Raw genomic sequence first — 27128 nt, 5'->3', positions numbered from 1 at the left:
AACTCCCCAACTCTTGGTGATTGGCCCAAAGTCACTCAGTTGGCTTTGATGTCTAAGGCAGAACTAGAACTCCCCATCTCTTAGTGGTTGGCCCAAAGTCACCCAGTTGGCTTTGATGTCTAAGGCAGAACTGGAACTCCCCATCTCTTAGTGGTTGGCCCAAAGTCACCCAGTTGGCTTTGATGTCTAAGGCAGAACTGGAACTCCCCATCTCTTAGTGGTTGGCCCAAAGTCACCCAGTTGGCTTTGATGTCTAAGGCAGAACTGGAATTCCCCAACTCTTGGTGATTGGCCCAAAGTCACCCAGTTGGCTTTGATGTCTAAGGCAGAACTGGAACTCCCCATCTCTTAGTGGTTGGCCCAAAGTCACCCAGTTGGCTTTGATGTCTAAGGCAGAACTGGAACTCCCCATCTCTTAGTGGTTGGCCCAAAGTCACCCAGTTGGCTTTGATGTCTAAGGCAGAACTGGAACTCCCCATCTCTTGGTGATTGGCCCAAAGTCACCCAGTTGGCTTTGATGTCTAAGGCAGAACTGGAACTCCCCATCTCTTGGTGATTGGCCCAAAGTCACCCAGTTGGCTTTGATGTCTAAGGCAGAACTACAACTCCCCAACTCTTGGTGATTGCCCCAAAGTCACCCAGTTGGCTTTGATGTCTAAGGCAGAACTAGAACTCCCCAACTCTTGGTGGTTGGTCCAAAGTCACCCAGTTGGCTTTGATGTCTAAGGCAGAACTAGAACTCCCCATCTCTTAGTGGTTGGCCCAAAGTCACCCAGTTGGCTTTGATGTCTAAAGCAGAACTGGAACTCCCCATCTCTTAGTGGTTGGCCCAAAGTCACCCAGTTGGCCTTGATGTCTAAAGCAGAACTGGAACTCCCCATCTCTTAGTGGTTGGCCCAAAGTCACCCAGTTGGCTTTGATGTCTAAGGCAGAACTAGAACTCCCCATCTCTTAGTGGTTGGCCCAAAGTCACCGAGTTGGCTTTGATGTCTAAGGCAGAACTGGAATTCCCCATCTCTTAGTGGTTGGCCCAAAGTCACCCAGTTGGCTTTGATGTCTAAGGCAGAACTAGAACTCCCCATCTCTTAGTGGTTGGCCCAAAGTCACCCAGTTGGCTTTGATGTCTAAGGCAGAACTGGAACTCCCCATCTCTTAGTGGTTGGCCCAAAGTCAACCAGTTGGCTTTGATGTCTAAGGCAGAACTGGAACTCCCCATCTCTTAGTGGTTGGCCCAAAGTCACCCAGTTGGCTTTGATGTCTAAGGCAGAACTGGAACTCCCCATCTCTTAGTGGTTGGCCCAAAGTCACCCAGTTGGCTTTGATGTCTAAGGCAGAACTGGAACTCCCCATCTCTTGGTGATTGGCCCAAAGTCACCCAGTTGGCTTTGATGTCTAAGGCAGAACTAGAACTCCCCATCTCTTAGTGGTTGGCCCAAAGTCACCCAGTTGGCTTTGATGTCTAAGGCAGAACTGGAACTCCCCATCTCTTAGTGGTTGGCCCAAAGTCACCCAGTTGGCTTTGATGTCTAAGGCAGAACTGGAACTCCCCATTTCTTAGTGGTTGGCCCAAAGTCACCCAGTTGGCTTTGATGTCTAAAGCAGAACTGGAACTCCCCATCTCTTAGTGGTTGGCCCAAAGTCACCCAGTTGGCTTTGATGTCTAAGGCAGAACTAGAACTCCCCAACTCTTGGTGATTGCCCCAAAGTCACCCAGTTGGCTTTGATGTCTAAGGCAGAACTGGAACTCCCCATTTCTTAGTGGTTGGCCCAAAGTCACCCAGTTGGCTTTGATGTCTAAAGCAGAACTGGAACTCCCCATCTCTTAGTGGTTGGCCCAAAGTCACCCAGTTGGCTTTGATGTCTAAGGCAGAACTAGAACTCCCCAACTCTTGGTGATTGCCCCAAAGTCACCCAGTTGGCTTTGATGTCTAAGGCAGAACTGGAACTCCCCATCTCTTAGTGGTTGGCCCAAAGTCACCCAGTTGGCTTTGATGTCTAAGGCAGAACTAGAACTCCCCATCTCTTAGTGGTTGGCCCAAAGTCACCCAGTTGGCTTTGATGTCTAAAGCAGAACTGGAACTCCCATCTCTTAGTGGTTGGCCCAAAGTCACCCAGTTGGCTTTGATGTCTAAGGCAGAACTGGAATTCCCCATCTCTTAGTGGTTGGCCCAAAGTCACCCAGTTGGCTTTGATGTCTAAGGCAGAACTAGAACTCCCCATCTCTTAGTGGTTGGCCCAAAGTCACCCAGTTGGCTTTGATGTCTAAGGCAGAACTGGAACTCCCCATCTCTTAGTGGTTGACCCAAAGTCACCCAGTTGGCTTTGATGTCTAAGGCAGAACTGGAACTCCCCATCTCTTGGTGATTGGCCCAAAGTCACCCAGTTGGCTTTGATGTCTAAGGCAGAACTAGAACTCCCCATCTCTTGGTGATTGGCCCAAAGTCACCCAGTTGGCTTTGATGTCTAAAGCAGAACTGGAACTCCCCATCTCTTAGTGGTTGGCCCAAAGTCACCCAGTTGGCTTTGATGTCTAAGGCAGAACTGGAACTCCCCATCTCTTAGTGGTTGACCCAAAGTCACCCAGTTGGCTTTGATGTCTAAGGCAGAACTGGAACTCCCCATCTCTTGGTGATTGGCCCAAAGTCACCCAGTTGGCTTTGATGTCTGAAGGCAGAACTAGAACTCCCCATCTCTTGGTGATTGGCCCAAAGTCACCCAGTTGGCTTTGATGTCTAAGGCAGAACTAGAACTCCCCATCTCTTGGTGATTGGCCCAAAGTCACCCAGTTGGCTTTGATGTCTAAGGCAGAACTGGAACTCCCCATCTCTTAGTGGTTGGCCCAAAGTCACCCAGTTGGCTTTGATGTCTAAGGCAGAACTGGAATTCCCCATCTCTTGGTGGTTGGCCCAAAGTCACCCAGTTGGCTTTGATGTCTAAGGCAGAACTAGAACTCCCCATCTCTTAGTGGTTGGCCCAAAGTCACCCAGTTGGCTTTGATGTCTAAGGCAGAACTGGAACTCCCCATCTCTTAGTGGTTGGCCCAAAGTCACCCAGTTGGCTTTGATGTCTAAGGCAGAACTAGAACTCCCCATCTCTTGGTGATTGGCCCAAAGTCACCCAGTTGGCTTTGATGTCTAAGGCAGAACTAGAACTCCCCAACTCTTGGTGATTGGCCCAAAGTCACCCAGTTGGCTTTGATGTCTAAGGCAGAACTGGAACTCCCCATCTCTTAGTGGTTGGCCCAAAGTCACCCAGTTGGCTTTGATGTCTAAGGCAGAACTAGAACTCCCCAACTCTTGGTGATTGGCCCAAAGTCACCCAGTTGGCTTTGATGTCTAAGGCAGAACTGGAACTCCCCATCTCTTAGTGGTTGGCCCAAAGTCACCCAGTTGGCTTTGATGTCTAAGGCAGAACTAGAACTCCCCAACTCTTGGTGATTGGCCCAAAGTCACCCAGTTGGCTTTGATGTCTAAGGCAGAACTAGAACTCCCCATCTCTTGGTGATTGGCCCAAAGTCACCCAGTTGGCTTTGATGTCTAAGGCAGAACTAGAACTCCCCAACTCTTGGTGATTGGCCCAAAGTCACCCAGTTGGCTTTGATGTCTAAGGCAGAACTGGAACTCCCCATCTCTTAGTGGTTGGCCCAAAGTCACCCAGTTGGCTTTGATGTCTAAGGCAGAACTAGAACTCCCCAACTCTTGGTGATTGGCCCAAAGTCACCCAGTTGGCTTTGATGTCTAAGGCAGAACTAGAACTCCCCATCTCTTGGTGATTGGCCCAAAGTCACCCAGTTGGCTTTGATGTCTAAGGCAGAACTAGAACTCCCCAACTCTTGGTGATTGGCCCAAAGTCACCCAGTTGGCTTTGATGTCTAAGGCAGAACTGGAACTCCCCATTTCTTAGTGGTTGGCCCAAAGTCACCCAGTTGGCTTTGATGTCTAAGGCAGAACTAGAACTCCCCATCTCTTGGTGATTGGCCCAAAGTCATGCAGTTGGCCTAAGGCAGAACTAGAACTCCCCAACTCTTAGTGGTTGGCCCAAAGTCACCCAGTTGGCTTTGATGTCTAAGGCAGAACTGGAATTCCCCAACTCTTGGTGATTGGCCCAAAGTCACCCAGTTGGCTTTGATGTCTAAGGCAGAACTAGAACTCCCCATCTCTTGGTGATTGGCCCAAAGTCATGCAGTTGGCCTAAGGCAGAGCTAGAACTCCCCAACTCTTAGTGGTTGGCCCAAAGTCACCCAGTTGGCTTTGATGTCTAAGGCAGAACTGGAATTCCCCAACTCTTGGTGATTGGCCCAAAGTCACCCAGTTGGCTTTGATGTCTAAGGCAGAACTGGAACTCCCCATCTCTTGGTGATTGGCCCAAAGTCATGCAGTTGGCCTAAGGCAGAACTAGAACTCCCCAACTCTTAGTGGTTGGCCCAAAGTCACCCAGTTGGCTTTGATGTCTAAGGCAGAACTGGAATTCCCCAACTCTTGGTGATTGGCCCAAAGTCACCCAGTTGGCTTTGATGTCTAAGGCAGAACTAGAACTCCCCATCTCTTGGTGATTGGCCCAAAGTCATGCAGTTGGCCTAAGGCAGAACTAGAACTCCCCAACTCTTAGTGGTTGGCCCAAAGTCACCCAGTTGGCTTTGATGTCTAAGGCAGAACTGGAATTCCCCAACTCTTGGTGATTGGCCCAAAGTCACCCAGTTGGCTTTGATGTCTAAGGCAGAACTGGAATTCCCCAACTCTTGGTGATTGGCCCAAAGTCACCCAGTTGGCTTTGATGTCTAGGGCAGAACTAGAACTCCCCATCTCTTGGTGATTGGCCCAAAGTCATGCAGTTGGCCTAAGGCAGAACTAGAACTCCCCAACTCTTAGTGGTTGGCCCAAAGTCACCCAGTTGGCTTTGATGTCTAAGGCAGAACTGGAATTCCCCAACTCTTGGTGATTGGCCCAAAGTCACCCAGTTGGCTTTGATGTCTAGGGCAGAACTAGAACTCCCCATCTCTTGGTGATTGGCCCAAAGTCATGCAGTTGGCCTAAGGCAGAACTAGAACTCCCCAACTCTTAGTGGTTGGCCCAAAGTCACCCAGTTGGCTTTGATGTCTAAGGCAGAACTGGAATTCCCCAACTCTTGGTGATTGGCCCAAAGTCACCCAGTTGGCTTTGATGTCTAAGGCAGAACTAGAACTCCCCATCTCTTGGTGATTGGCCCAAAGTCATGCAGTTGGCCTAAGGCAGAGCTAGAACTCCCCAACTCTTAGTGGTTGGCCCAAAGTCACCCAGTTGGCTTTGATGTCTAAGGCAGAACTGGAATTCCCCAACTCTTGGTGATTGGCCCAAAGTCACCCAGTTGGCTTTGATGTCTAAGGCAGAACTGGAATTCCCCAACTCTTGGTGATTGGCCCAAAGTCACCCAGTTGGCTTTGATGCCTAAGGCAGAACTAGAATTTCCCATCTCTTGGTGATTGGCCCAAAGTCATGCAGTTGGCCTAAGGCAGAACTAGAACTCCCCAACTCTTAGTGGTTGGCCCAAAGTCACCCAGTTGGCTTTGATGTCTAAGGCAGAACTGGAATTCCCCATCTCTTGGTGATTGGCCCAAAGTCATGCAGTTGGCCTAAGGCAGAACTAGAACTCCCCATCTCTTGGTGATTGGCCCAAAGTCATGCAGTTGGCCTAAGGCAGAACTAGAACTCCCCATCTCTTAGTGGTTGGCCCAAAGTCACCCAGTTGGCTTTGATGCCTAAGGCAGAACTAGAACTCCCCATCTCTTAGTGGTTGGCCCAAAGTCACCCAGTTGGCTTTGATGCCTAAGGCAGAACTAGAATTCCCCATCTCTTGGTGATTGGCCCAAAGTCATGCAGTTGGCCTAAGGCAGAACTAGAACTCCCCATCTCTTGGTGATTGGCCCAAAGTCACCCAGTTGGCCTAAGGCAGAACTAGAACTCCCCATCTCTTAGTGGTTGGCCCAAAGTCACCCAGTTGGCTTTGATGCCTAAGGCAGAACTAGAACTCCCCATCTCTTAGTGGTTGGCCCAAAGTCACCCAGTTGGCTTTGATGCCTAAGGCAGAACTAGAATTCCCCATCTCTTGGTGATTGGCCCAAAGTCATGCAGTTGGCCTAAGGCAGAACTAGAACTCCCCATCTCTTAGTGGTTGGCCCAAAGTCACCCAGTTGGCTTTGATGCCTAAGGCAGAACTAGAACTCCCCATCTCTTAGTGGTTGGCCCAAAGTCACCCAGTTGGCTTTGATGCCTAAGGCAGAACTAGAACTCACCCTCTCTAGCTTTTCAGACAGGTCCATCAGTCTGACTTCTATCTAAACAGAGAAGCTGTTGTCTTTAATCAAATGTTATTTGCAATTTCTTTTCTGATGCTTTTCCTATTTAAGATGTTTGATCTTATCCTGTGAATTTAGGTTTGCCTTCAGTTTTGGTATGACTTGCATTTCTGTCTTCCTCACGCCCCCCACCCCCACCCCAGGTATGTGGTCGACAGTGGGTTTGTGAAGCAGTTAAACCACAACCCAAGGGTTGGCTTGGATGTGCTGGAGGTGGTGCCAATTTCAAAGTAAGTCTGACAAAAATCGAGGTTTTGCTTTGCATCTGGATAGTCCTCAACTTACGACAACAATACAGACTGGAGCTTCGGTCTATGGAGATTCTCAGTCACCCAGGTCATGGTTGTCCCAGAGGTGCCTTTTTCAAGAGGCAACTGGACTTTTTCTTTGAAGACGTTTCACTTCTCATCCAAAGAAGCTTCTTCAGCTCTGACTGGATGGTGGGGAATGGAAGGATTTATACTCCTTGCAGACAGCTGGTCATTTGCATCCTTTTAGAGTCGTTAAGGGAACTTGGAGTCCCACAGGTGCTTTTCCAGGAGGCAACTGGACTTCCTTGTTTTTTCTTTGAAGACATTTCGCTGCTCATCTAAGAAGCTTCTTCAGCTCTGACTGGATGATGGGGAATGGGAGGATTTATACTCCTTGCAGACAGCTGGTCATTTGCATCCTTTTAGAGAGTTGCTGAGGTTTGTTTGTGTCCTCAAGGTCACCTGAGTGGTGCAGCAGTTGGCACTGTTGAAAGGACTGTGTTGTGGACTGGAGATAGATGATGTCGTATCCCTCGCCCTCTGTTGAGAGACGGCTGTTCAGTTTGGACATAGATGGCCTCTTTAACCCCTCTTTCAAACCAGAGGTCCACTCTATCCAAAGTGGGGACGTTGCTGTCTTCAAAAGTGGCCTGTGTATTTTAAATGCGGTTGGATTTAAAATGCAGATAGACATCCATTTGCACCACTCAGGTGACCCTGAGGACACAGGTAAACCTCCAAGCGGCCTCAATGACTCTCTAAAACAGGGGTCTCCAACCTTGGCAACTTTAAGACTTGTGGACTTCAACTCCCAGAATTCCTCAGCCAGCAAAGCTGGCTGAGGAATTCTGGGAGTTGAAGTCCACAAGTCTTAAAGTTGCCAAGGTTGGAGACCCCTGCTCTAAAAGAATGAAAATGACCAGCTGTCTGCAAGGAGTATCAATCCTCCCATTCCCCACCATTCAGTCAGAGCCGAGGAAGCTTCTCGGATGAGAAGCGAAACGTCTTCAAAAGTAAAAACCAAGAAAGTCCAGTTGCCTCTTGACAAAAGGCACCGTTGGGACTCCAAGTGGCCTCAATGATTCTAAAAGGATGCAAATGACCAGCTGTCTGCAAGGAGTATCAATCCTCCCATTCCCCACCGTTCAGTCAGAGCTGAGGAAGCTTCTCGGATGAGAAGCGAAACGTCTTCAAAAGTCAAAACCAAGAAAGTCCAGTTGCTTCTTGAAAAAAAGCACCTTCGGGACCTCCGATGACTACCCCATTACACTGTGGGAAAGTTGCCTTGCGTCTTAAGACCAAAGAGCCGTGCGAGGTGTCAGAATTTGGGCTAATAAATAGCGGAGGTTTTTTTCTGTTTCCCATGTGCTCCTTTCTTAGGAGTGAGGCGGTGCAACGCGCAGGCAGAGCCGGTCGAACGGCCTCTGGGAAATGCTTCCGGGTATATAACAGGGAATTCTGGGAAGAGTGCATGCCAGATCACATGGTTCCAGAGATCAAACGGACCAGTTTGACATCCGTGATGCTGACTTTGAAGTGCCTGGCCATCCACAATGTCATCAGGTAATCCCTGGCATGGATCTCGTCCTCCAAAGGCTGAGCTAGCGCCAGAGTCACATATATATGTTCCTATTGGTTCTCCGCCTCTGGATCTATTGTTCTTTCTCTGCCCAGCCTGCCCTGCGAGACTGTTGTTTGGGAAAGAGAAGGGGAAAAGGTGATACAGGGAGTCCTCGACTTACAGTCACAACTGAGCCCCAAATTGCTAAGTGAGATGGTTGTGAAGTGAGTTTTGTCCCAACGTGTGACCTTTCTTGCCATTGTTGTTAAACGGATGGCTGCAGCTGTTAGTAACACGGTTGTAGAGTGAATCTGGGCTTCCCCCATTGGCTTGGCTGGTCAGAAGGTCGCAAAAAGGGATCACCTGACCCCAGGGGACACTGCGACCGTCATAAGTAGGAGCCAGTTACCAAGCGCCTGAATTTTGATCACATGACCAGGGGGGGATGCTTCAAAAGGCCATAAGCGACAGACACTTTGCACAGCCTCCATGAATCAGATTGTGCTTTTATTCCTTTCCACGTTGGTTTTGCCAGCTCCACCAGGCAGGCCAGACCAGGAAATCAACTCCAATGGAACACTAAAACACATTTTGCTGAATATGGCTATAATAACAGAATTTGATGACTCTTATTGTGCTGCATCTCTTCTTCCTCCTCCTCCCGCCCCCCTCTCTTGTAGTACTGATGATGTTATCTAGTTTGGTAATGAAACATCTACAAGAAAGCAACCAACCATCCCCCAGTCGTCTTCCTCGTCTTCCTCCTTCTCTTCCTTCCCCTTCTCCTTCTCTCTCTCTCTCTCTCACTCCCCCCCTCCTAGTACTGATGATGTTACCTCGTTTAGTAATAAAACATCTGCAAGAAAGCAACCAAGCGTCCCACAGTCGTCGTCCTTCTCTTCCTCCTCTTCCTCTTCTTCCTTCTCTTCCTCCTCCTCCTCCTTTCTCTCTCTCTCTCTCTCTCTCTCCTCCTCCCCCCTCCCCCTCTCCTAGTACTGATGATGTTACCTAGTTTGGTAATGAAGCATCTGCAAGAAAGCAACCAAGCATCTTGCAGTCGTCATCCCTCCCTCCTCTTCCTCTTCTTTCTCCTTCTCTTCCTCCTCCTCCTCCTTCTCTCTCTCTCTCTCCCCCTCCCCTTCCTCCCCTAGTACTGATGTTGTTACTCAGTTTGGTAATGAAACATCTACAAGAAAGCAACCAAACATCCCGCAGTCGTCCTCCTCCTCCTCTTCCTCTTCTTCCTCCTTCTCTTCCTTCTCTCTCTCTCTCTCTCTCTCTCCCCCCTTCTAGTACTGATGATGTTACCTAGTTTGGTAATGAAACATCTGCAACAAGAGCCCCACAGCTGTCTTCCTCCTCCTCTTCCTCGTCCTACCAAAATTAGGGATTGATCTGCCTGAATCGCTTCCAAATGTTATCCCGTTGCTCTGGATTTTAAAAAAAAGTCAGTCCCTTTTAGGTCACAGTTCCTGTGTATCTCCGTCAAGGTCATCGTCTTTGCTCTTGACAGCTTTCCATATTTGGACCATCCGGACGAGAAGCACATTCTAGTCGCCCTTAAGCAGCTCTATCAATGCGGGGCAATTGACAGGTAAACTTTATTATTTGTACTGGGGAGCTTTCAAAGAGATACATCTTGATTGGCAAGCGTGGGAAAATCCAAATCCAAATCAAGGAAATCGGGCAGTTCAAATGAATATAAAAAGTTTATTGCAAATTCATGCTGTCTACAAGAATCTGAACTACTAACAATCAAAGCAAATTGGTGGGAGATTAGAATGAAAGGTAGTCAAGGAAGATCTTTTGTGGGTTCGAAGGGACTCAAGATTGATGACACGTTTGACCCCCTCCCCCGGGCTCAGCCAGGTCATCTTCTACATTGATAAGCTTAATGGGATAATGAGTCACACTGTGAGCTAATCTTCCCTAGGTGATAGCTGAACATCTTTTGTGAGCCAGTCAATTGAAGAATATAATCCTTCACGAATCTTCTCTCCCATCCTCAAATGGTAGGCAAGGTCACGTGACCAAATTGGGCCAGCTCATGGTTTGGCTTCCTCTGCCTCCTAACTTGTCCTGCGCCGTCCTCAAGGCTGCCTCTCTAGGCTGTGATGACTTGCTGCTCCCCATTGCGGCCATGTTGTCTGTGGAGAAGGTCTTCATTCATCCAGGTGAGAGCCAGTGGAATTGGGGGATAATCGCAGTGGCTGTCAAGACCCACATTTTTTCCCTGGTGTGGTATGGTTGGAGCCTCATTAGTCACAACCACATGTGTTCTGTAGGAGGAGGTAGTCATGAAATCAGATTTCTAAAAAAGCAGAGATCTAGAATGAAGCTCCTGGGAAAGCAAAGGTCTAGAATGAAGTTTCCAGAAAAGCAATGTCTAGAATGAAGCTCCTGGGAAAGCAGAGATCTAGAATGAAGTTTCCAGGAAAACACGTATTGTATCTAGGGTTAGGCTTCCAGGAAAGTGGAGATCTAGGACCAAAACCTAGGAAAATGGAGATCTAGAACCAGGCACCCAGGAAAGTGGAGATCTAGAAAGTGTTTTTAAGTCGCTGACTCCAATTGCAAATGAGGGAACACCGCAGAATGCATGATGATGGAGAAGCAGGAAAGATTCACCAAAAAAAGCTTATGAGAGTTGAAATTCTAAAAAGAACAAGAGATGATGGATAGATACAGAATATTATTTAACACAGTGGTTATTTTAGTAAGTGTTAGAAAAAAGAAGTAGAAAACAGAAACTGGGAAAATAGTATTATGTATACTGAAACCTATTATAATGACCACGTATACACAAATGCTAGAAGTTGAAAAGTTACAATGATGTATGTTTAAATGGCAATATCGTTATCAGAATTGTATGCAAAGTATATTTGTTGTATGTATACTGTGTATATACGTACAATGACAATAAAGAATTCAATTCAATTCAATTCAATTCAATTCAACTCATTTGACCCAGATAATAATACACTGTTCACCAAGTACTTATGGATGTTAAAGAAAAAAAATCATAAATAAAATTATTATTTTTTAAAAGAATGCATGGTGATGACTTGGATTGTCCAAAGATGAAGGTCTTAGTAAACTGTTAATTTTTGACCTCTTTGGTTTCTCTGGCCAAAATAAATGATGGTCCTGTGATGCTTCGAGCAAAACAATTGTCATCATTTATCATCACTCATTTTGTATTACAGAATCCCAGAGAAGCCAGAACGAAACCATTTTCCCTGAGAGCCTCTTTTCCTAAACTACACATTAGGTTGTGACTGTGTTCCCATAACAAAGTCAACTGTAATGTGGTTTATTTTGATTGATTTTTGATGGATTAGGGGCCATCACGTCACTGTCAACTCTTAGTAACCACATAAATACATTTTCTCCAAGATGATTTGTCCCCAGATGATCCTTCAGGTTTTTCAATGTTGTGGTTTGACCTTCTGCGCCTAAAAGCAGGTCATGTAACTACGGAGCAGTTCCTTAACCACAATGTGCAATCATGGCTTGTTGTAGGTTAGTAATTAAGGTTAATGCCTTCATTACTATCTAGCTTTTGGTCTGAATGTGGACTAATGTTTAGCTCAGGAGCGTCCCACCTTGGCCACTTTAAGACCTGTGGTCTTCAACTCCCAGAATTCCCCAGCCAGCCAGCCAACTATAAGACTTGTGGACTTCAACTCTCAGAATTCCTGGCTGGGGAATTCTGGGAATTGAAGTCCATAAGTCTTAAAGTGGCCAACGTTGGACAACCCCTGGTCTAACTTATGATTGAGCAGTTATTAGTCCTCCAGGAAAGTGATGTGAGGCCAGAAGTGACTGAAAAATAGAGCCGTTCTTAGAGTGGCATCTCTGCTGCTCTTGTTTTCACTTTCAGTGGTTTGGGGGGTTAATTGGGGACACCTATGGGGATCACAGCCTTCCTTTATCCTGCACAGAATGTTTCTGTTCCTATTGAGCTATATTTCTGTTGTCCTCAAAAATGATATGATGTAGAAAATGCCAAAGAGCAAAGTTTTCTGGAATTTTCTGTCTTTGGCAGCAAAAAATCACTACTAGACAGATTTGTGGCTTGGAAAGTTTTGTGCTTTGAATGTCCTTTATTTTTCCCTCTAACCTTGATGGTGCTTGATAAAGCGAAAGAATCTTGTTTTTAAAAAAGGGGTGATTATGTTGGAGTTAGGAGGCTCACTGCTTCTCTGGAAAATGTGAAGACAGTTTTTAAATAGGTTTGCTAAGCTCCTGCAATGTTTAGTGCCTTTGTTTTATCTCTTAAACCTTCTCCAGAAAAAAAACCAACCCAAAAACATTCAGCCCGATCCACTCTAGGGGATTGTCTACTAAACAAGAAAGGAATTTCTATTTTTAAATTTTTAAATGGTATTTATTTATTTACTTATATTTGTTTGTTTATTACTATCGATTTGTTTTCTTGTTTATTCATGGTCATCTCAGGAGTCTTTACCAACACCCAATTTCAAAGGCATCAATACTCTTCCTATGGAAGGAAGGAAGGAAGGAAGGAAGGAAGGAAGGAAGGAAGGGAGGGAGGAAGGAAGGAAGGAAGGAAGGAAGGAAGGAAGGAAAGAAAGAGGGAGGGAGGAAAGGAAAGAAGGAAGAAGGGAGAAATACTAGAGAAGAGAAAGCAAGAGAAAGGAGAAGGAAGGAAGGAAGGAAGGAAGGAAGGAAGGAAGGAAGGAAGGAAGGAAGGAAGGAAGGAAGGAAGGAAGGAAGGAAGGAAAAAGAAAGAGGGAGGGAGGGAAAGAAAGGAAGGAAGGAAGAAGTGAGAAATACTAAAGAAGAGAAAGGAAGGAAGGAAGGAAGGAAGGAAGGAAGGAAGGAAGGAAGGAAGAAAGAAAGATTAGGAGCCACCAGTATAAATAACACCCATTACTGTTCAAGTGGCTAAGTTCTTAAGTGGTACTTTCGGTAGACAGTTCATTAAAAAAAAAAAGCTAGTAGTCAGTCCAGTGTTTCTTAAATAACGTTGAGTTTGCTTTTCAAAGGACAAAAGAAAAAAAAATGATTCCAATTTCCATATTTCTTAGGGCATGAACAGAAGCAGAAGGAAGCTGAGCTACGGCACCAGCAGCTCTCTCTACAAATGGGAGGAAGCAATGACTTTACTACTCTCCTGAATATCTTTGAGCAATGCAAAGCAAGGTAGTCGGACAGTCTTCAGAGAATAAGCTGAATGCAAAACTGGGCCTTGGAATATTTAGTCCTTGGAAGACACCCAAGGCTGTTTGGCAGCAAGATCCTGTCAATATGTAGAGCAGCGGTGTCCAACCTTGGGAACTTTGAGACCGGTGGACTTCAACTCCCAGAATTCCTCAGCCAACATGGCTAGAAGTTGAATTCTGGGAGTTGAAGTCCACCGGTCTCAAAGTTCTCAAGGTTGGACACCCCTGCTCTAGAGTTTTTAAAAAAATCTGTTGATAGCAAAAAGGGCAGAGGTAGAGATGGGGAACATATTTCTGCTTATCGGGAAAATTATATCAGTGTTTTTCAAATTTGGCAACTTTAAGGTGTTTGGACTTCATTCCCCAGAATTCTCTAGTCCAGTGGATTTTCACACTCAGAATTCCCCAGCCAGCATGCTTTAAGATGGCTGGATTTCTACTCCCGGAATTCCCCAGCCAGCATGTTTTAAGATACGTTGAGTTCCATCATATTATTCAGCCAGATGGATGGGCTTCCTCTCCCAGAATTCCCCAGCCAGCACAACTGGCAGAGGAATTCTGGGAGTTGAAGTCCTCACCTCTGAAAGCTATTCAGTTTGTAAAACTGTACTAAGTGGTAGTAGAGGATTTTTCACGGAGATGTATGATGGTGGAAAATTTGACCCCGCTTCCCCAAAGTGGAAATCTGGGTCAGCTGGAAGTTGCAACTGTGCGCTATGTTCAAGTTGTTAAGCAACAGGTCATTAATATTTTTAAGTGCAATGAAAGCTCAGACACATGAGAACGAGAATACAGAAATTTGAATGAAAACACAGATATATGAATGAGATCCCCCGAGGCTGAGGACAAAATGGGAATGTCTCAAAACATTAATAAAGATGAATGGATATATGAGGATGAATAGATATTTGAGATATTTCAAGCACAGATTTTGGGGGAGGGGGGGAAAGAACCATTATATCTTTGTCCTGAAAAAGAAATTTAAACAATTGTTATAGATTCCACTCTAATAAATTCATTAAATAATTAATACTGGGAATTTTTGTATTTGGCATCCAAGATTTTGAATGTTAATTTCTTACTTTCTGGATGATAAACCAAACCAATAAAGCTCATTGTAAGTATTTACCTCTGGGTTTTATTTTGCAATGGAGGGCATAATAATATATTTTAAAATACATATTTTTTTCCACAAAAGGGCCAAATCTTCCAAGAAACTGAGCTTGCAAATGGGGACATCAAAATATGCCTTAAGAGAATGGGCCACCATAAGAATAAGCCACTTCATGAGATTTAAACCTTTTAAAAACATTCATATTTAATTTAAGGCTTGCTTAGGGAGCATCTGAAGACGTTGATATTGGTTTGGTAGGTCTTCAGCTGTGCCTTGTCTAAAACAGCCTGCTCCTTCTCAGCTCAGGGCTCCAGCAAAATGCAACCTATGCGTTTTCTTCTGGGTGGGATATAATTTTACTTCTTTTCCTGCCTTGATGCTCTTCTCCAGCGAGTCTCCATCGGTTTGGTGCCAAGAAAACTGGGTCCACTGGAGAGCTGTGAAGCTGGCATTCAGTGTAGAAAGGCAGCTCCGTGAAATCATCAACAGGCTGAAACAGGTAAACCAAAGCTTGCCACTGGATCTTGATCTTCGTCCGTCCATCCATCCATCCATCCATCCATGTCTGTCTATTCTATCTGTCTATCTCTATCTGTCTACTTATATCTCTCTGTCTATATATCTATCTAATATCTATGTCTACTTATATCTGTCTATCTCTATCTATCTACTTATATCTGTCTGTCTGTCTACTTATATCTGTCTTTGTCTGTATATCTATCTAATATCTGTCTATGTCTACTTATATCTATCTCTATCTATCGACTTATATCTATCTGTCTCTGTCTGTCTGTCCATCCGTCTACTTATATCTGTCTGTTTGTCTGTCTCTCTACTTACATCTTTCTATCTATATCTATTTATCTACCGTATCTATCTGTCTGTCTACTTATATTGTCTATCTGTCTGTCTGTCTCTATCTAATATCTGTCTATGTCTACTTATATCTGTCTATCTATCTCTATTTATCTATCTACCTACTTATATCTGTCTGTCTATCTATCATCAAAAAGGAAAAAAATAAATAAAGCAAAAGGCCTAAACGAAAGAGTTTTCTTCAACCCCAATCAAAAGAATGTTTCTCTCTGGGATTTTATTCTCCAGCTGCCGGACTTCCTAAAGGAGGACTTTGACGGTTCCCGAAACGAGATCCTTAGGAGGTGTCTCTGTGCAGGTTATTTTGCCAACGTGGCCCGGAGGTGAGGCCTTCCATTCGGGGAGGGATGGAGCGGGATGACGTCAGGGTAGGGCACACAGCGATGACCAAAGCACGCAGCCTTTGGGACCGTAATTTTCGCTGCAGAATTGCAAGGAGCTTTTGTAATTTCCCCCCAACTGGAGTCCTTGGGGAATTTGGGGAAACGTCCTGGCATTGGGGCAAAGCAAATTCATCTTCCTCCCATTTTTCTTCGGCTCGAATTCCAGGTCTTCAGGGAAGTCTTTTCGCACCATGGACGGCCATGGCAGCGTGGCCTATATTCATCCGTCATCTGCTGTAAGTCGCCTCTTCTGGTTAATTATTGTCGGGTGGCGGAGATTTTGATCTAAAGAACTGAGGAGAAAAATCTCCTGAGCAGAATCTTTGCATTTCTGACTTTCCCGAGTCTTCCCGTGAGTGGAGCACTGGTATCACTCTGCAACAAGATATTGCAATGTCATTGGTTCTTCTAATACAGAGTTGGGGAACAATGGTCCTTTTAGGACTTGTGGACTTCAACTCCCAGAATTCCTGAGCCAGCATGGGAGTTCTGGGAGTTGAAGTCCACAAGTCATAAAGGGACCATGGTTCTCCAATTTTGTTCTATTTAGGAACATTCCTGTTCCGGGGTCCCCAAGCTGGTTCCCTCCAAGTGGGTTGTCCAAAAAAAAAAGAAGGAAACCCTTTCAGATGTTGGCCAGGGGCTGGGCTAGAAAACCTCCAGGGTCCCTTCCAACCCTACTGTTCTGTGCTCTACCTAAATCCCTGCACCATCTTTAGCTCTATGATCAGGAAGACCAGCTGGACTGGATCCTCTTCCATGATGTTGTGGTGACCTCCAAGATTTACTTAAGGACGGTGTGTCCAATTCGCTACGCCTGGGTGCAGGATCTGCTTCCTCGGCTTCACCAGATCGACGCTTACGAGCTGAGCAGCATGGCCCGGGAGAACGTGACAGAGGAGGAAATAGCTAATTGGAGGAGGAAGGAAGACCTCAAAAGACAGAATGGTGAGCTTCAAGGTGGTAGGATGTTCAGAAGGTCATCCATGTCTAGGTTAGGTGCTGAGACAGGAGGTGTCAGGCCTGTCCCGACTTGGTCTCTTAGTTAAGAGAGACCCTCGACTCCATTTGTAGTGAAAGGTGTATTTCTACTAAAAGCCAAGTGGATTGCAGTATAGCAAAGCCAGAACTGAAGTTCATGCATCAAAGTTTGCCAGTTAACTATTGTCATCATGCCCTTGTTGGAGTCCGATTCTGAGGGGGAGATTGAGCAGCTGACAGGGAGTGGGATTGTGGATCCGGTGGCTGTGGAAGAAATGGGAGAAGGGCACAGTACGGCTGGGCATGCAGAGGATGACCCAGGGCCATCTTCTCTTCATCCTAGGGCACGCAGGGAGGAATGGAGAAGGGAGCAACGGGGTTTATGGGGGAGGAAAGGGCCCTGATCCCCTTCATGGGCTGCAGCTGGGAAGACTGTTTAAAAGGACAAACTGCGCATGGCGAAATTGGTGGAAACAAAGCGTGCATTATCTTTGTCGAGGCTTATCCAGGTTTTGGCGTCCTCCCAACTGTGGGTGCTGCATTATCTTTTGGAAGTCTGCAATTTATCATCCTGGCCTGTCGTGTTAATTACTTCAGCGTGGTTTGTCTTGTTGTTTTTTTAATTTCTAATTATCTTTACTTTGGGTTCGGACTGCATTCCTTCCCTTCGTAGACTGTTTTTGGAAGAGTTTGATCTCCAGCCAAGGATAACTGGACCTTGGGGGCCAAGTTGGAGGCATTAAAGGGAATTTATCTACTTTGGTGACTTTGTTATTTTTGTGCCACGCCCCAGGTCATTACAACTATTCCCATCCAGTTTCTCTTCTCCCCTGGGCCCTTATTGTCCAATTATATTTTAACAAATTGTTTTGGGAACATCTTTTCAATAGCGGGTTGGTTGGTGAGCGGTTGCATTCTATTCCCAGAGCTTTGATCTTGAGACGGTGTCTCTGGAAGGTGCAGTGAGTTGGTAGCCTTCTTCCTCCCCTCCCATCCAGCTCCCTCCCCTGTACATGGCCGACTGACAGCTAGCGAATGTGAAGCGTAAGCGTACGATGGCGGCTCTGACAGGAGGAGATGGTGGATGGTTGTAGATGGGAGCGTTGTGGCCTGCCAGCTGCCAGTGGAGCTGGCAGCAGACTTGGACAATGAGGAGGTTGGGGAGGAATTTGAGCCAGTTTTGGAGTCTGGGGAAGGCTCTGATGGATGCTCTGTGTTGGACACAGAGATAGAGCCAGGGCCGTTCTGACATTTCCCAGCCACCGGAGAGGCAGCTGCCTTTGGAGGCTGCTATGAGTGAGGAGGAAGAACAGCTGGGGCCTGTTCCAGATGCACGTATGCGCAGAGCTGTTAGGAGAAGTGAACAACAGAGGATAAGGAGTCAACTTGGGAAGCAAAGCACACTTGGGCGCTGAATGGCCCCTTCCTGGCTGGGGAACAAATAGAAGGAAAGGGGCATGGTTGTTATAGTAGGAGACAACAAAATTCGTCTTACTCATTGTGTTTCATGCCACAAAGACTGTTTGCCAGAACTTAATTGGCAGCCTTTCGGCTGTGAGCTCCCAGCCTTGCAATTATTGCAAGTAACTGATAAGGTCTGTTACTGCAGTTAACTCTTTGAAGGACTATTGCCCGGACTTTTCGGGGGGCTGAATGCCATTAATTCACAAGAGGTAAATAAAGAGGTTTTTTTTGTGTGTGTGACAGGGAGCCTGTTTCTTGCTTCTGCTAAGGCTGCGTCACAACAGGGAGTTCTGCTCCTTCGTCCTTTTGAACTCTGGTCTTTTGTCTTAGAAAAGGCACCAGGTGAACCTGCCAGGAAGACGGAGAAGCGGAACGATGAGCAGTCGATCAGAGATGCTCGCGCCCGGTACCTGGAGAGGAAGCAGCAAAGAATACAAGGATCCAGCAGTTCTTCTAAGGACTCCAGCTAGGCCTGTCAACCCTGCAGCCATTGCCATCAATCTGATTCCCATTGGGATCATTCGCATTTGGGACAAGAGTGTACAGGGTTGGTCCTAACCGGGAGGAAAAGTAGAGGATCCAGGACCCACAAAAATCGGAAGAATCACTTTATCCCAGTAGGGGAATAAATACGATCTGGTATATGATGACAATCAGTTATTATTGGGCACACTGACGATATATCTGAATAAAACTCCACATTGGCGACAGGAAGGGCATCCGGCCATTAAAACACTCTGCTTGCTCCATTCAGTTGCCCAGGCTCCACCCCGCAAGGGATTATGGGATCGTTAAAATGAAGATGATATGATGACAATCAGTAGGAATGAAGCTGTTAGTGGGAATTTGTGAGAATTTCTGCTTTCCTACTGAGGCCATTGTCCCTTGCAGTTTCCATTTTGAGGGATCAGTGTTATATCTTACCCTCTAGGTTGGTCGCTAAGAGGCAGGTGAGGCTGTTTGGATTGCATTGGTCCCAAACTCCAAGGAGAATATTTGCAGCTCAGGGTTCACAGGAGGGGTCCTTGGTGCTCTCTGAGCTTGCTTGTTTTCTTGTAGACGTTTCATGACCCAACTAGGTAACGTCATCAGTACTAGCAAAGAGTGCTGTTTGCAGTCCGTTTATATTCTGGTGACTTGTCTGTCTGGGTTAGTCTTAGAGATTCTTGGGTTGGGCTGATCTTGATTCAAGAAACTGCCAAAAAGCCATCAGAATATAAACTGACAGCAAATGTCACTCCTTACTAGCATTGATAACGTTACCTAGTTGGGTAATGAAACGTCTACAAGAAAACAAGCAAGCTCAGAGAGCATCAGAGAGACCCTACAGTTGTTGTTGTTGTTGTTGCTATTGTTGTTGTTGTTGTTGCTGCTCTTCTTCTTCTTCTTCTTCTTCTTCTTCTTCTTCTTCTTCTTCTTCTTCTTCTTCTTCTTTCTTTTCTCCTCCTCTTCTTCTTCTTCTTCTTCTTCTTCTTTCTTCTTTCTTCTTTCTTCTTTCTTCTTTTCTCCTCCTCCTCCTCCTCTTCCTCTTCTTCTTCTTCTTCTTCTTCTTCTTCTTCTTCTTCTTCTTCTTCTTCTTCTTCTTCTTCTTCTTCTTCTTCTTCTTCTTCTTCTTCTTCTTCTTCTTTCTCCTTCTCCTTCTTCTTCTTCTCTTTCTCCTTTTCTCCTCCTCCTCCTCCCCACAAACCCCACTCCCTTCTAGCACTAATGAGGTGATGTAGTTGGGTCATGAAACATCTACAAGAAAACAAGTAAGCTCAGAGAAGACCAAGGACCCCTCAAAACCCAGCGTTTCTGAAGTCATGTCTGAACTATAGGTAGTCCTCGGGTTATGACTGTAATGCAGCCCATCCATCATGGTCATAACTGCGACGATTGTAAATCAGGACTGATTTTATGACCCATTTTTGTGGTGGTCTTTAAGCAAACCAACGGTTTGCTATGAGCCAATTTTGCCCAAAACTTAAGTCAATTTGGTCGAAAACGTCCGTAAAACGCAGCCGTGTGACATCCAAATGTTGCAAATAGCCATAAATGTGACTTATTGCCGGGCGCCTGAATTATGACCGCATGATAGCAGAGGGCACGGCTGTCAGAACTTCGAATCAGGGTTGCAGATATACCCCCAGGGAGTTTTGTCCTAACTTCAAATGTTCATTAAGCAACCGGTCATATAGAGGATTGGCTGTATAAATCCAAATTAGTTTACCTTCCCTTGTCCCTGGTTTCCTGGTTGGGGTATTCCATAAATTGCAATAGCAGGAAAATTCATTACACAACTAAGCAACTAAGGTACAGGTAAAAAGCTAGTTTGCAATTCTGCTGAAATCAGTAGCAAACTGGTGAGAATGTTTGATGTCTGAACACCAAGGCACTGTCGAAATAACAGATAATACATAATCAGAGTTGGGAGGGGTCTTGTAGGTCATCTAGTCTAACCTGCCCAAGCAGGAGACCCTACACCATTTCTGACAGATGGGAGTCCAATCTCTCCTTGAAAGTCTTAAGTGATGGCGCTCCCACAACTTCCGAGGGTAACTTCTGTTCCATTAGTTGATCGTTTTGTCAGAAAATTTCTGCTTATTTCCAGGTTGAATCTCTCCTTGTTCAGTTTCCATCTATTATTCCTGGTCTGGCCTTCAGGTGCTTTGGAAAATAGCTTGACCCCTTCCTCTCTGTGGCAGCCCCTCAAATATTGGAAGACTGCTATCCTGTCTCCCCTGGTCCTTCTCTTCACTAGACTAGCCATGCCCAGTTCCTGTAAACGTTCTTCATATGATTTAGTCTCCGGTCCCCTAATCATCCTGGTTGCTCTTCTCTGCACTTTTTCAACATCTTTTTTATAGTGTGGTGACCAAAACTGGATGCAGTACTCTAGGTGTGGCCTTACTAAGGCATAAATAAATCCTGATTCTTCTCTTCCCCAAATTGGGCACGAGGGGGGAAGAAATCCAGAAATGAATATATTTAACTATTTGCAGATCTTGTTTCTTGTTTTCATGTAAGGCCATTTATTTATTTTCCCTGGCTGGTGCCATTTGAATTTAGCGTATCATCCCCCCTGATTATTTGGGTAAGTTACATTTTCAAACAGGAGCGTTTATGTACAGTTTTCTAGTTTCATGTTACTGAACGGTATTGTGTGCCTGTAATATATTCTGCAGCAGCTGCCTTCGGTTTGTAAAATAGGGGAATAAATTTTGTACTCTTGCTATAAATCTCTGATAGCTCAAATGGCATTCCTGAGCATACTGTCTCTGTCTGTTGGAGAATGCTAGCCAAGAATGAGCCTTGGTCTTAGGTGACTGCAAATTTTCTTTTTTTTGTGGAGGGAATATTTAGTGTATTTATTATCAAATGCATCTCCAAGCCAATTCTTAGCGGATTACACAGGGAGGAGGAAAGGGGGGAAAATGCAAAATAAAACATACCTGGGACCAATAATAAAAACGTGCAACGGCACTGCAACATTGCAAGGGAATAAGAACGAAGAAAGAGGACAATGTTGAGTTTAAAAAAGAAAAGAAAAAGAAAAACTTTCAAAAAGCTGAAAAAAAAAATCCATCTGACCAGTACCATTTTTTCTACACATAGTCCTCGACTTACAACAGTTCATTTAGTGACCATTCAAAGTTACAACCGCGCTGAAAAAAGGGACTTACAACCATTTTTCACACTTATGCCCATTGCATCATCTCCACGGTCGTGTGATTTACATTTGGGTGTTTGACAACTGACCCATACTTATGACCGTCGCTGTGCCCCAAGGTCATGTGATCATCTTTTGCGCCCTTCTGACAGGCAAAGTCAATGGGGCAGCCAGATACACTTAACAGCCGTGTTACTGGCCTAACAATTGCAGCGATTCATTTAACAACTGAGGCAAGAGAGGTCATAAAATGGGGCAAAACTCAAATTAACAAATCAGCAACATAAATTTTGGGCTCAATTGTGGTCGTAAGTTGAGGACTACCTGGATTGTATTAACCCTGTACGTGCACTTGGTCCTTGACTTATAGCTGGTTGCTTACTGACGGTTTGAAGTTACGACAGACTTCTATTGTGCTGTGATAACAATCATGAGTTTTTGACTTCCCACTCTGTGGACACGGTGGAGGAAATTATTATTATTATATATATTTTTTTCTCTCCACTCTTTTTCGATCGATCCATCAAGTCAAATTTGGGGACATACGGTAGGTCAGCATTCCAAATAATGTACCCATTGAAAGCAGAACTCTTGAGGCAGGTAGATTCCTTAAAGAACAATTTATTGGATAACACCATATTGGCACAACCGGTAAAAACGACTCTGAAAGTTCCCGCAGATTTCACCTAATTAAAAAGTGGAAGTTCCGCCTCCCCCCCCACCGGGTCATCGGTTACATTGTCCAATAGTGGTGCTGGCAGGTTGCCTGGTTACTCCGCTCCTCCTCTTATCAGCCACCTGTTGGAATGACCTTGGTTCCCATAAGAAAACATTTTATTTTGATGGCAAAGCTGAGCTAAATTTCCCCCCTCCCGTTCTCTCCTCTCTGCCTTGTGGCAACCATGAAGGCTCAAAGATGGCTTCATCCAGGCTCGCTTCAGGGTTGACATGGTATCTAATACTCCTGCCTCCTATTCTGCCCAACAACAACCCTGCGACGTACGTTGGGCTGAGAGAAAGTGATTTTAGGAAGAGGCATAATGAGCGAAGAAACACCCAAAATAGTGTAATTGCGTGTCCCCGGTGAGAATGGATGTTCACTGTTTCTTACAAAAATAGAGGGTTGGGAGAGGATGAACAAAATACAGATAACAGAGAATCAGAGTTGGAAGGGACCTTCGTGGTCATCTAGTCTAACCCACCCTACACCATTTCTGACAAATGGTGGTGCAATCTCTTCTTGAAAGTCTGAAGTGATGACGTTCCCACAACTTCTGAGGGCAAGCTGTTCAGGTAGTCCTCAACTTACAACAGTTCATTTAGTGACCATTCAAATGTACAACAGCGCTGAAAAAAGTGACATGGCCGTTTTTCACACTTATGACCATCGCAGCATCCCCGTGGTCACGTGATCAAAATCCGAATCTTTCTGATGAGCCAAGTCAATGGGGAAGCCAAGTTCACAACCATATTATTAATTTAACAAGTGCAGTGATTCACTGAACCAAGGCAACCAGAGGCGTCGCAAAATGGAGCAAAACTCACTTCACGGATTTCTCACTTGGCAACATAAATTTTGGGCTCAATTGTAGTCACGAGTCAAGGACCACCGGTCTACGTAGGTGCTATTGCTATAGGGGCGAGAAGGGAATTTTCACATATAGTTGCTTTGTTCTATTGTGACTTTTAAGTTTCTTTTCTGCCCCAACATCTAAATTTAGACTGCGGCTTCTACAAAGACCGGGCCTGGATGTTTCTGTTTTGTGATGTGGTAAAGTGCTTTATGTATTGATCGTACTATTTATTAATATTGCACGATCATCCTTCAGCCCAGGGAGGTAGAAAAGTGCAACCTGCCAAATTCTACTTGGGAATGCAGGAATAATCGTGTAGCCCTTGACTTTATTTGTTTGTTTGTCAAACATGCGCAAGATAACAAGTATGAACATAAACATGATCAAAGGAAGTAAATACAGGTAAATGGGGACAGTAAGACAGAGCCAGTAGGCACGTTGGTGGGCTTATGCACGCCCCCTTTAAGGACCTTTTAAGAATGGGGTGAAGTCCACGTAGACAGTTTGAGGTTGAAGCTGCGAGGGGTTGAGGCTGTAACAACGGAGTCGGGTAGAGCAGTGGCCCCCAACCTTTTTTGTACCACGGCCCGGTACCGGCATCACAAAATGATCCACGGACCGGTACCGGCATCAGCACGCACGACCAAGGCAAGGCGAGCCGAGCGACCGGCCAGCCAGCCATCCCCCGCTTCTCCCCGCCACCTTCAACTCCTCCTTTGTACCTTTTTTGTGCTTTTCGGGCTCTTTCTTAATCTCCTCCTGAGTAACGCGAGACTCCACCGCCATCGGGACGGCTCTTCGTTCGAAGCTGCCCCCCACCCTTCGACGAAACTAAGGCGCGAGGATTCCTTCAGCACCCAAATGCCGCTTTCCAACAACCGACGACTGACAAGCTCACCCGGAAGCACTTTCTCAAGCGCTGTCGAAACAAGATGGCGGCACCCAAACAAACCAGCGGTCCGGTACAAAATGATCCACGGACCGCTACCGGTCCGGGGCCCGGTGGTTGGGGACCACTGGGGTAGAGCATTTCAGGCATTGACCACTCTGTTGATGAAATCGTATTTTCTGCAATCGAGTTTGAAGTGGTTTACCTTGAGTTTGTAATCAATTGTTTGCCTGTGTGTTATTGCAGTTGAAGCTGAAGAAGGCAAGTTGACAGGCAAGACATTGTAGCAGACAATTTTGTGTACTATGCTTAGATTGGACCACAGTTCCAGGTTGTCCAGGCCCAAAATTTCGAGCCTGGAGCCATAGGGAATTCTATTGTGAGTGGAGGAATAGAGAACTCTTCCCGAGAACCAGTAGTAGGGTTCAAATTTTTTTACTACTGGTTCTGTGAGCGTGGCTTGATGAGGGTGGCTTGGTGGGGGTGGCAGGGGAAGTTTACTGCAAAATCCCCATTCCCTCCCCACCCCACTAACCTGCTTTCCAGCTTCTTTGTCCTGTGCAGGGCAACAAAAGGAGACCCAGCCGATCAGCTGGGACTCGGGAGGCGGAAAATAGAGGGGGGCAGGGGTGGTCAGAGGTGGTATTTGCCAGTTCTCTGAACTACTCAAAATGCTGAATACCCACCTCTGCACTGAACCTGCTCAATCGTGTTAAGCATCCAATATACGGTGCAGCTTCCAGGCGGACGAGCTGTATTCAAGAATTGGTCTGGCAAAGGTTTTGTATGCCCTAGTCGTTAACAATTCAATTGTTACCGGAGAAGAAGCTTCGCAAAATAAGGTTAACAACTTTATGAGTGCAACTGGGACCAGAATTTCTGCGGCCAAGCAAGGCAGTCTTTAAGTGAGTCACGCATGGTTTTACGACCCGCTTTTGCTTATCAGGCAAATCCCTGCCGATGTTAAGTGAATTGTGGTCATTTTAAGCAAATCTGGCTTCCTCCATTGACTTTGCTTGTCAGCAGCTGTCTGGGAGGGTCACAAATGACAATCCCTTGACCAAGGATGCTACCATTGTCATAAATACACATGCCAGTTGCCAAGTGTCCAAATTTTGGATGCTGCAACCATCATAAGGGTGAGAACCAGCCATCAATCCCATTTTTTAGTGTCGTAAGTTTGAACGTCACAAAACGAATGGCGGTCAGTCAAGGTCTACCTGCAGTCCAGGTAGTCCTCGACTGACAAGTTCATTTAGTGACCGTTCGAAGTTACGAAGGCACTTGAGAAATGTGACTTAGGACCGTTTTTCAGAGTTATGGCCTTTGCAACATCCCCAGGGTCATGTGATCAAAATTCAGACAGTTGGCAACTGGTTCATATTTACGACGGCTGTAGTTGTTGGAAGTTAAAAACCCACCCCTCTCCTAGAAAAATGAAATATCCTAAAAAGGCAGAATATTTCCTCTAAAAAGAGAGGTAGAAACTCAGAAACAGAAACTCACCCCCACCTTTGTTAATGGATGGGCCATTAAGGCCTGGGACAGAATATTTTACATAACAAAGATCTACTCCAGGTAAACCCATAATAGGAATTGCCCAAAGCCCTTTCATTACATCATCATCATCCAGCAAGGCTCAACCAAGCCCACAGAGTTGCCCCTGCATGGCTCCATGGGAGTCGGACAACCAATCAGAATACACGTTCAAATTCAAATCCCAACAGAGGGTATAAAACCCAGGGACTCTCAGCCTTCCTGCTTCTTCTTGATCTCTTCCTTCACCTTGAACCATGTCATCATCCCTTCCTTCTTTGGAGCTCCAAGCCACCATTAAACCATCTTTCCAAACAGCTTCCATGTTTCCAGTGTCTTTTTCCCCACTTGGAACTGAACCCAGAAGGATAATTAGAATAGAGAATAGAATAGAATAACAGACTTGGAAGAGACCTTGGAGGTCATCTAGTCCAACCCCCTGCTGAAGCAGGAGAGTCTAGCCTCTACCTAGGATCGAACTCACAGCCTTCTGATGGTGATTCTTCCAACACAGTGTTCCAGAGTCATGTGATCCCCTTTTGCGACCTTCTGACAGACAAGTCAATGGTTAAGCTGGATTCACTTAACCAAGCAATTAACTTAACTGCAGTGATTCATTTAACAACTGTGGCAAGAAAGGTCATAAAGTGGGGCAGAAGTCTTGCTTAAGCTGCATTATTATTACCTTTATTGTCAGAGCACAACACATTTGCAGAAAAGTTAGGCTCAATTGTGGTTGTAAGTCGAGGGCCACCTGTTGTGTTTCCCTCACCTCTAAGAAACACTGGTTTGAATCAAGCCAACATGTGCAGTTAAACCACAATGCTTTGCTTAATTCGGATGAATGTGCCCAAAGCAACACCATCACACTTATTAAATAATATGATAGTTAGAATGCCCCTGTATTATTATATATATAGGTTTTCATCCTACTTTCATTTTCTTTTTCTAACGTCACCGATTCAAGGTCACCCTGACCTGAGGCGAAAGCGTGATTCGAACCCCCAACTCCCGCTTTAACTCCCCTCCCCCACCTTCCCCGGCTCCATTACAAGCAGCGCCGTCGGCGGACTTCGCTCCTTTCGCATTCCACCGGGAAAACGAACAAGGCGCTATATTTCCTCCGCCCTAGAACGTCCACCTTGCGGATCTTTTCCCCCACCATTCTAACCTCCGATCATGTGACTCCCCAGATGGGCGGGGCTCCTCTCGGAACGGAACTGACGTCCCCCCCGCCTATGTCGCATGATGTGGCAAAAAAAAAAAGTGGGGGGACGGAGGGAGAACCAGCGTTTCGTGAGAGGGGGGGCGGGGCTTCGGGTTGGACGAC

The 27128-nt window shown here is 45.7% G+C and overlaps 1 protein-coding gene across 1 annotated transcript in view; it reads left to right on the top strand.

The window, feature by feature from the left end:
• The window catches only part of DHX40 (DEAH-box helicase 40), a 41745-nt gene extending 22953 nt beyond the window's left edge, over positions 1-18792 (top strand). Inside the window, exons 10-19 of the mRNA XM_087956380.1 lie at positions 6475-6561; positions 7963-8145; positions 9657-9737; positions 10160-10317; positions 13198-13312; positions 14837-14945; positions 15551-15645; positions 15872-15941; positions 16425-16653; positions 18481-18792. Of these exons, the coding sequence (XP_087812506.1) occupies positions 6475-6561; positions 7963-8145; positions 9657-9737; positions 10160-10317; positions 13198-13312; positions 14837-14945; positions 15551-15645; positions 15872-15941; positions 16425-16653; positions 18481-18620 (1267 nt within the window). The 3' untranslated portion in view covers positions 18621-18792. The remainder of the gene's footprint in view (positions 1-6474; positions 6562-7962; positions 8146-9656; positions 9738-10159; positions 10318-13197; positions 13313-14836; positions 14946-15550; positions 15646-15871; positions 15942-16424; positions 16654-18480) is intronic.
• Positions 18793-27128: the final 8336 nt, after the last annotated feature.

This window comes from Notechis scutatus, chromosome 1 (genome assembly GCF_049901735.1).
Source record: "Notechis scutatus isolate UNSWTSFEM ecotype Mainland chromosome 1, rNotScu1.2, whole genome shotgun sequence".
Lineage (NCBI taxonomy): Eukaryota > Metazoa > Chordata > Lepidosauria > Squamata > Elapidae > Notechis > Notechis scutatus.
This window is presented reverse-complemented; position numbering and strand designations above follow the sequence as displayed.